At 39.3% G+C, this 10,918-nt stretch overlaps 1 protein-coding gene across 1 annotated transcript; it reads left to right on the top strand.

Moving 5' to 3' along the window:
* Positions 1-4,568: 4,568 nt before the first annotated feature.
* On the top strand, positions 4,569-10,419 carry LOC112144945 (peptidyl-prolyl cis-trans isomerase FKBP11; the record flags this gene model as incomplete). Its single annotated transcript, XM_024269851.2, is given in 6 exon segments — positions 4,569-4,854; positions 4,946-5,008; positions 6,993-7,080; positions 7,221-7,254; positions 7,399-7,469; positions 10,167-10,419. Coding segments are annotated over 6 exon segments (555 nt in total). The 3' UTR covers positions 10,376-10,419.
* Positions 10,420-10,918: the final 499 nt, after the last annotated feature.

Here is a 10,918-nt window from a genome sequence, read left to right on the forward strand (position 1 = left end):
CTTCAAGGTTCCTGAAAAAAATAAAAGAAAACCTTGGCTTCTCAGCTTTCTGCCACTCTGTTATGCAATAATCTCAATTAGCATTCTACTGACTGCTTTAGAAGAAGGACCAGTGATCTCCTTCCAGCTGTGGATTCTGATGGCCTGTCAGCTCTCAATCCTTCTTGATCTGAAACCTTCAGTGATATTTCTCTCACCCTCCTGCTGGACCGATCATTAGCCATCAGGATCACTCACACAAACTTATCAAAAATTAGACGATGCTTCTCACTCACAAGGACAATCCCAAACTCGCCCCCTCATCCCTCGACGATCTCCTCCCACTCACCCATCTGCCCACACACTCTTCTCCTCATCTGTTCGGATCTCTGTCCCGTCTGTACGCCGCACTAATAACAAGGGAGAACGTTCAGACACCCAATTTGAAATTCACTCCCCCACATGATGTCAGTTCATTTTCGCTCATTTATGTAAAACTCTAACCTCACGTTTTCAGTTCTCTTCAGAGGTTATACATTTGTTCACTGGTTTCTGAATGATACGGATTTGTCTGATTATGCTTCCTCAAAGCCTCTTGGATAACATCTTTGTTTTATTTTGAAAGGATCTTGTATGTGCTGATGAAAAAAGCAATTATTATTTATAGAAAATTAAAACAATGTTATAAATTAAGAACTGTAGTATTTAAGATCCACGGTATAAATGAATGGATTCATAGGTACAGAAACATAAATGAAGTCCGTATTCCTACAGCAGGGGGTCTGCAGCTTTTTTACCTAAATAAGAGCCGTATGGACCAGTGTCCTCCCGACCGAAAGAGCCGAAGAGCCACAAAAACCCTTCAACCATGTAAAAAGATGCTTTATTTATATTTTTGTAGCCATTAAGCCATTTGTTTATAGAATGTAGTTTTCAAACATTTACAAAACAGTGATATTTTCTATTTATTATCAATGTAACTTTTTTTATTTGCTTGTTCAAGTTCCTTTTAAAATAAAATGCACCCTTGTATCAAATTAGATCCTCCTGATGCAGCAGATTTACTTCAAATAAAAATGCAATAAGTCAAACATGAATTTGTTATCATTATGACTGGTGTGGCATCATTGTTGTTCTATTTTACGATCAAACATAAACATGACGTTAGTGTAGAGTCTAATTATCAGAAAAATATATTGTAAATGTAAATGAGACTGAAGTATTCTAATAGGTTAGACATTTACCATAACTTTACTCAGCTGTCTGACTAAAAAACTAACCTAAAATAAAAAATAACCAAAACTAATTATTTATTCAATTTACTTGCATTTTTCTTCAAATCCAATATTAGAGAGAACTAAAGTATTTGTGCTTATATATATATATATCCACCTGACTTTATCCTTTTTACTAAAAGTTTTATTTAATAGAGAAATCCAGAGTGCATAGGCAATAATGAGGATGTTAACATCACTCTTCTGCCATATTTTAGTCTGTAGATGTGGATAAAAGTACTTTAGAAAACTACCACAAATGGACATTAGGAAATACAGAATGAGTTTGTGTGTGAAACGGGCGGCTGAAGTTTAGCTCAAATAAACCTGGTGAATCGTTGAAACTTAAAAGCATCTTTGAGTTTGCTTGTGCTCCTAAAAACCTTCAGCATGGTAATGTTTCAGTTCAGGCTTTTCTCAACTTGACATGATAGAGACAGAAACAGATTATTGTTGCAAGAATTAAGTTAAAATGGAGCCTCAGCAGAAAGTAAATATCTTCTTTAACCAGCACCAGAATTCATCAGTGCCTCTATCGCACCTTAAGTGGTAGAATTTGTTGTTTTTGTTGATTTTTAGGAGCAAAAACCGGAATGATTAACTCATTCTAGCAACAAAAAGTGTTTTATCCAGCCAGTAGTGCGGTCTGCAAACTCTGTAAACTCCTATCAATACCTGTTTGTTTTAGTTAGCGACTGAACTTAATGCTAAACCTCCGTCTGTGGTCTTGACACGATAGCCTATCTCAGTGGGAAACGCGGGTTTAAGGACAGGTTTGTGTACTTTGGCAGGTCACCGCGAAAAGTTTCTGTGGCTGAAAGCAAGAACTATAGAGAACCTATAGTGAACAGATGAAACAAATGTCTCTTTTGTCAAACTTGTTAAGACAATTCTTGTTAAGGAGTCCTTGAAAATGAATGACAGTAAAAAATGACCATAAAAATGTTTTGGATCCGTGTTTGAAATGGATTAGATCTGTAAATCCGACAGACTGAGGAAATCCCAGAGTGGAAAACGAGTTTGTTCCTGTTGCTCATTTAAACATATTAAACTAATAACTGGATCATGTTCATTTTTACGTTTTTTCTACTCTGTAAAAGAAGGTTGAAGACGTTTCATAACTTTAGAGGGACACTTCTACGGAGCTAAATTGGGGCCAATATTATTTGAAACCCAAATAAAACTAATGGAAAAGAATATTGGTGTTTGGCCAAAAATATGTAAAATGTTAAAAACTTTTTTCTATTCTAAAATAAACATAATTATTTTCGGCTTCAAATGCTATTTTTTAGGTTTCAGAACTTTTTCGTTTTTGAATATGAAAATTTCAATTTCCAAATTTTTGGCCCCGTTGGCTTACATGAAGGACCGATCAAAATCAAAACATTTTGAAACTGAATTTTTCTGATTCAAAAGTGAAAAAGAGGATTTGAAAGAGAAAAGAAATGTTTAAAAATTGAAATTTTGAGTTCTGAAAACTAAAAAACAAAACATTTTGAAGATGAAAATAATTAATTTTATCTTAGAATAGCAGAAGGTTTCCGACATTGTACTTTTTTTTTGGGCCAAACACCAACATTTTTTTTGTTTGAGTTTCAAATTATATCGGTCTCAATTTAGCTCCGTACAGAGCTACCACACAGGAAGACTAACATTAGTCACACCATCTTTTGATCTATTTTCAGAGTGATCCCAGTGGTCTTTTAATTATTATTATGCCGTTTTTAGTCAAAGTCAAAAATCTTGTTTTGTTTTCTAGGACATAGTTTCTGCAGAGCAGCAGGAGTTAAATGACCTATATCTTGCAAAATGAACCTTTTTAAGCTTTGACGTGTTTTATAATGTTAATTCCTCATGAAAAAAAACCTTAAGTGGTATTTTAAACTATTCACTCATTTCAACTCTGCTCTCGGAGCACCAGCCCCTCCTAATCCATGAAAACCAGTGGGTTGTTCACATGTATGAAAGTGGGGAACAGCCCCTTCCAAGAAGAGTCTGTCCTGGCAGTGCCATGGTTTAATAGAAACAATATTTATATAGATGAACTCCAAGTTTTATGTACTTATGTGTACAATTCCTCCATTTCTATTATATATGTTTTTGTTATGAATCAGTTGTGGTGAAAACAAAAAATAAAAAGTAAAAAAAATAACAATAAAAGCAGTTTTGATCTTAATTTTCTGCATAATTGTCTTCTCCTTTTGAGAAAAATGACACAAAAACAAAATATAAAAACACAAAAAAACAGGATTTTGAAGTTGGTCTTTAGTTTAATTGTTTTTTATTTCAAATTCTGGAGGGAACGGTTTTGTTATCAAACACTCAATGGTGAATATGGACTTAAACTTATAGATTTAAAAATTATATGCTTTCTATAGGACTGGGTTCATAAAATCGATTAATCGATTTGAATCGATTTAAGCTTAACAGAGCAATAATCGATTCATTAAAATATAAATTGATTTAGCACATAAAGGTAAAGTCCTTTAGCTTTATGCTAACAATTAATAGAATTTCCCATAGGATGGCTAATGCTAACGCTCGGTCAGACCTAAACATACATTTCTGACTAAATTAATATCTTTTGTGAATTTTCTCTTTTAAGGAAATATTTTTTAACCTAACTATTTGTGGTCTAAAACATTTTTTTTGCTCGTACTTTCTTCTTATTATTAAATAAAGTGTAATGCTATAGCGCGATCGCCACCTAGTGTCCAAACTGAAACGTCCTCCAGGAGAAGCAGAACAATGTTTCCAATGATCTGAACATTTCTGTTAGAACTTCTCCTTTAGAGAATCCATGTAACTCTGGATGATATTAACAATCTCATTATTTCACTGATACATTTACAGGATGTGAACTGGATCAGATTAATATGAATGTATTCAAAACAAATAGTAGATTATTAATGTATTTCTAAACAAATGTGTAAACTCAAAATTGAATTGAAGAATCGTAAGAATTAAAAAAAATCAAATCGATTCGTTTTTGGAAATTCTAACCAATACCAAGTCCTAGTTTTCTGTGTGACTTGGACACTTACATCATGATTTTCCCTTATTGTCAGACTTACAGAAACATTGTTTACATAATAACCCGCCTTTCCCATGTGTTACACTAAGTGACCATTTGAACAAACTCTCGCTTTACGCAGCATCCAGGTCAGAACGTGAATCCCGCCGTCGTGAGGAGGACGAGCGGCGACGTGGCAGCTGTGGAGTGGAGCGCGCGAGCGGGATCTGGAGCGCGTGGCTCCGCGCGGAGGCTGCTCGGCACACCGCCCCCCAGCGCCTCCGCCGCGCGCCGCCTGCTAGGATGGGATGCTGCTGGCGGAATGCTTAAGGCGGGCTCTGGAGCCACCCAGGTGTTGGGACGTCGTCCACAGACCTCCGTCCTTATCGCGGCGTTTACAACACATCAGCGTTTCCATTCTGGGCGGTCAGGGCGCAGCGCGTCCACGGAAGCTCACGCGGAAGCTGTTGACTGGCGGCTCTTTCTCACAACTCCAGCATGAAGAATCTGCTCCTGCTGCTCCTGGCTGCAGCTCTCACCTGCGGGCTCGCGGAGAAGACCGTGGAGGAGCTCAGCGTGGAGACGGTGGTGAGCGGAACACGCGCATTCCTGCGTAACACGGTCACGATGCGGCAGAGCGGCCGCTCCGAGCCTAAACCACGTCTCCTGTGAACTTTAGGAGAGGCCCGAAACTTGCTCCCTACTGTCCAGCATGGGAGACACCCTGCAGATCCACTACACGGTAACGGAACACTCATCCCGTCTCTCCTCCGCGTGAGCGCGAACGGGGCACGCGCCGCTCCGAGGCGGCTCCTGCGTGGAGCATTTGGAGCCCGATGCCTCCGGTCTGCGGCTGCAGGGAAGAGGCTCGGCCGCAGAGGAGGCATGCCGGGGTTCCTCTGTGCGTAAAGGGACCGAGCGTGCGCGTTTCTCCACGTTTTCGGAGTCCTTCACCACACAGATGGAGCAACACGTCAGCACTCACTGCAGTCTGTCCGCCAGGAACCCCGGGAAACTAAAACAAACCTAAAAGGGATCAAACAGATAATCAAATGTAAACTCTCATTTTAGATACTTTTATATCACATTTAGGGTGTTCTTGGTCAAACTAGGAGCTAATTTAAAACAATTAAAGTATGCAATTTTCATAATCCAAAACACTTCTTCTGTTTTATACAATAAATTAAAGTTTTCTTCTCAATTATTAAACCTATGACTTTTATTGCTATTTACTCGAATGTTTTATTGGTTTATTTCAAGCAAATCCACCAATAAATCAGAGTAAAAGACAAAAGAAATCATAAAAATGCAGCGATATCTTTGAGATTTCATAAATTGATTAGGAAGGAAAATTATGCTTTTTTCTTAACATGATAATTGGTCTTAACCATATTAGCCACATGACTCATAAATAAAGGAAATATAGAGTTTGATAAAATGTTTATATAATTCAAAATCTGTTATGTTAACTTTTATTACGCAGTTTCTAAAGTCCATTTTTCAACATTTGTTCAAAATTATTCATTTTTTCAGTCCACTTTAAAATATTGATCAAGTAACAACAATGAATTTCTAATCAATAATAATTATAATAAATTATTACAGAAATCCTTACAGAACTTTTAACTTATGTGCAATAAATTTAAAGTCATCCTTAAGCCTCATACTTCTACATATCCCATTTGTTTTATGTACTTGAATTATTATCACCTTCTTTTTCCTCTTTTTATAAGTCTTTTTTTGTATTACTTTTTACTTATGGTACTACAATTGTATGTACAAGTACCTCCCGTATTAGCAAGTTCACCGGTTTCCTATCCAAGCATTTCATTATTGATTATTAATTACCCATTAATTATGATCAAATGTGTTATTAAGTAGTAAAAATGGTAAATATATGTGAAATAATTCATTCATTTATTTGTTTTCTGTTTTTTACACTTTGAGGTTTTTTTTTTCTTTTTTCTTTACTTACCTTATAATGCATTTATTTTTTAAACTAAAACTACAGATTTGTTTTAAACATCGTAGGTACGGCCTTTTTATTGGGTTCATCTGACTCGAACTGGGTTGGACTCACTTTTGACACTTTTTGCACGGCGAGACGTGAAAATGAAAAAGCAGTCTTCACTGCAGCTCACTGGATATTTGCTCTTTTTCTGACCATTCTCTGTAAACCCTAGAGAGGGTTTTGGGTGAAAATCTCTGTAGATCAGTATCGTATTTTCCTGAGTATAAGTCGCACCCTTGGCTAAACTATGAAGAAAGTGCGACTTATAATCTGAAAAATACGGTACATAAAATATATTTATACGTACATTATATATATATATATATATATATATATATATATATATACAGGACTTTTGTGGTTTTATTCAAGTTGTCTACCTGGCTACACCTGCTGATTGACAGCCTGTTTTTTTTTTTTTTTTCCTCATTTGCTTCACAAGAAACAAGCAATTGCAAAGCCAGTAAACTTCTTTTTGTTCTTGTTCTAAAGTTATCTCACAACAAAGACTATTTTAAGATAGTAAAAAAAGAAAGTAAATTGTTTAAGGTTTAGACAGAACATCTCTCTTTTCATGTTTTAACATTAAATTAAAGGCCATTTGTCCAAAATCATTTCAAAAATCTGCAATAATCCATAATAGGGCATAACACATTCACTTGTAAAGGATCTTTTTAACTCCAATTTCTGTGTATCAAAATGTTTCTGTGAACAGGGGAGACTCATGGATGGAAAGGTGATCGACACGTCGCTGTCGCGGGATCCTCTTCTTGTCGAACTGGGAAAGAGGACTGTTATCCCTGGTAAGTAAAATTATTTATTTCTTTGAAACAATTCAAAACACAAATTAGTTTATTGTTGATAACTGGGTCATCTTTAAAAAAAATCCTTATTCTGATGTGTGGTTGTCAGTTTTTATAGTGATTTCATTGTCATTCTTTAGGACTGGAACAAAGCCTGGTTGGTGTGTGTGAAGGGTAAGAGATCTGAAGACAGAAGAAAGAGAGTTTAGTTTGTACTTCCATGCATGTGGACGGTTCAGGGAGTTCATAGTGTTTTCAGAATATGTGAGAAAATGTTGGTAAAAGTTTTACTCTGAACATAAATTCTTTCTCGTTCAGGCAAAAAATCAAAGCAACTATTCCACCTCACCTTGCATATGGAAAGAAAGGTTATCCGCCTACGATTCCAGGTACTCACCACACGTCTTCCTCCACAAACACGTTACATCCTCTAGATCCAGTTATTAAATTCCGAGTGGTATTGAGGCTATTTTAATTAATCATCAAATAATTATTATTCAAATAAAAGATCGCTTTTTTAAAATGTATTAATCTTAATGACAGAACCACTGATCTCACAGCTGCACAGCAGAACGCCTGAATATTTCGGGTTCATTTCCCTTCGTTCTCCATTTCTCTTTCTGACTTGTTTTCATCTCTATCTTGGAGATCAATCAGGTTTATCTCAATACTTGTTGCTGGTTACTAGTATTGTAAGTTCTTGCTTCAGACTAAATAGTAACTTGTTTTTACAGAGCTGAGAGTGTAGGTGGAGACAGAGAGAGGACACCAGAACACTATTCTGAATTTGTTGATGAACATCTGTAGCCCGGTGACCTGCTGTAACCTTTGACCCTTGGCAGTTCTGGATCACTGTACAGTGTTGAGCATTAATGTTAGGACGTGAAATGACCGGGGTATGGCGGTCTACCGCTGGACCAGAATGTGATTTCAAGAGTCCTCTACGTTCTCTGCTTGTTCTTCACTTGTGTATTTTGCAGTTGGACCAGACTCCCTGTGGTGCAGAAATCCTACAGATTCCTCGCTGATTTCCCTCTTTGGGGTTTAAAAAACTGTATTGGCTTGTCTTGACTCCACTCGTCTCGACTCCACTCGTCTCCACTCATCTCAACTTGACTGAACTTGACTTGTCTCGACTCGACTCCGCTCATCTCGAATCGAATCCACTCGACTTGACTTGTCTCGACTCAACTCCACTTGTCTCGACTCCATTCGTCTCGTCTCGACTCGACTTGTCTTGTCTCAACTCTACTCGTCTTGTCTTGACTCGACTCTGCTTGTCTTGACCCCGCTCGACTCCCCTCCACTCATCTGGACTCCACTCAACTTGACTCGTCTCAACTCCACTTGTCTTGACTCCGTTAGTCTCGACCCCACTCAACTCCACTTGTCTCAACTCTACTCGTCTTGTCCTGACTTGACTCCGCTTGTCTTGACCCCACTCCACTCATCTCAACTCGACTGAACTTAACTTGTCTCGACTCCGCTCATCTCGAATCGAATCCACTCGACTTGTCTTGACTCGACTCGACTTGTCTCGACTCACCTCCACTCGACTTGACTCCGCTCGTCTTGAATCGAATCCACTCGACTTGTCTTGACTCGACTCGACTTGTCTCGACTCACCTCCACTCGTCTTGACTCCATTCGTGTCGTCTCAACTTCACTCCACTCGTCTCGACTTGACTCCATTTGTCTCGACTCCACTCGTCTTGTCTGGACTCGACTTGTCTTGTCTTAACTCTACTCGTCTTGTCTTGACTCGACTCTGCTTGTCTTGACCCCGCTCGACTCCCCTCCACTCATCTGGACTCCACTCAACTTGACTCGTCTCAACTCCACTTGTCTTGACTCCGTTAGTCTCGACCCCACTCAACTCCACTTGTCTCAACTCTACTCGTCTTGTCCTGACTTGACTCCGCTTGTCTTGACCCCACTCCACTCATCTCAACTCGACTGAACTTAACTTGTCTCGACTCCGCTCATCTCGAATCGAATCCACTCGACTTGTCTTGACTCGACTCGACTTGTCTCGACTCACCTCCACTCGACTTGACTCCGCTCGTCTTGAATCGAATCCACTCGACTTGTCTTGACTCGACTCGACTTGTCTCGACTCACCTCCACTCGTCTTGACTCCATTCGTGTCGTCTCAACTTCACTCCACTCGTCTCGACTTGACTCCATTTGTCTCGACTCCACTCGTCTTGTCTGGACTCGACTTGTCTTGTCTTAACTCTACTCGTCTTGTCCTGACTCGACTCTGCTTGTCTTGACCCCGCTCGACTCCCCTCCACTCATCTGGACTCCACTCAACTTGACTCGTCTCAACTCCACTTGTCTTGACTCCGTTAGTCTCGACCCCACTCAACTCCACTTGTCTCAACTCTACTCGTCTTGTCCTGACTTGACTCCGCTTGTCTTGACCCCACTCCACTCATCTCAACTCGACTGAACTTAACTTGTCTCGACTCCGCTCATCTCGAATCGAATCCACTCGACTTGTCTTGACTCGACTCGACTTGTCTCGACTCACCTCCACTCGACTTGACTCCGCTCGTCTTGAATCGAATCCACTCGACTTGTCTTGACTCGACTCGACTTGTCTCGACTCACCTCCACTCGTCTTGACTTCATTCGTGTCGTCTCAACTTCGCTCCACTCGTCTCGACTTGACTCCATTTGTCTCGACTCCACTCGTCTTGTCTGGACTCGACTCTGCTTGTCTTGACCCCGCTCGACTCCCCTCCACTCATCTGGACTCCACTCAACTTGACTCGTCTCAACTCCACTTGTCTCGACTCGACTTGTCTTGTAAAAAGGTTATAGTTAATGGCATATCCAGCTAAACCCAGTGATCTTTAGTTCAGTGAACGAATATGAAGACATCTCTTTAGTTTAGCTTATATCAAATAATTGGAGGTTTTTGCCTCAGAACTTCAATCTACTTCAATATCTTGTTGGTCATTGTTTGATATTAACCGTCATAAATATCGTTAGAACCATAAATAAGCCGTCTGAAGACCGCTCTACCATGCATGGAGAAACCTTCATTTCAGCTCGTCTGTGTTCTCCTTCTCCCTCAGGTGATGCTGCTCTGGAGTTTGATGTAGAGGTTATTTCCTTGTCGCAGCAGACGCCGCTGCAGAAGATGATCAACGACGTGTTTCCTCTGCTGTGTTTGGCTCTGGTGCCCACTTTGCTCGGTTTGGTGGGACTTTACCTCTACCAAAAATCCAGCGCGCAGAAGCCGAACAAAAAGAAGCCAAAGGACAAGAAGAGCAAGAAGAAATGAGGAAACAAGCAAGAGGCTATTTAAATAAAGTTTTTTAAAATGACCATATTGTCTTTTGATTGAAATATTTTATGAATGTTTAAAGATAAAGAAATATTATTGAACGTTCTCAACAGAGTCAGTTTTTGCTGTTAACATCCAAAGTTGTGCCAATAGAAATCACGTAGAGACAGACGTGTACAAATATATAATCCACTACCGTCTGTAATTAGGTCTGCTTAGATTTAAGCCTCTAAAACTGCAGTTGACTCATTATTGTGAGCTAACTTTGAGCATATGTTACCAAATGTTTACAGAGCTGTTGTGTTGAGCTCACAAAGATCTGAGACTAAAGCCTGAGTTGACAGGTTGAGAACTTCATCAGCGGTCTAATGAAACGGCGTCTTCAGTCTCCTGGGTCTGTTTAAATCAGAGCTCCGACTGAAGCAACACCTGATCGCGGTAAAAACAGAGACATGTGGGTTAAACATTAAACTCACCTGCTCTGGGTGTGACATGCATTTCACAACACACAAGTCAGAATTGTGTTCTTTTTGCTTTTCT

Source organism: Oryzias melastigma, linkage group LG5, assembly GCF_002922805.2.
Source record: "Oryzias melastigma strain HK-1 linkage group LG5, ASM292280v2, whole genome shotgun sequence".
NCBI classification, from domain to species: Eukaryota; Metazoa; Chordata; class Actinopteri; order Beloniformes; family Adrianichthyidae; genus Oryzias; species Oryzias melastigma.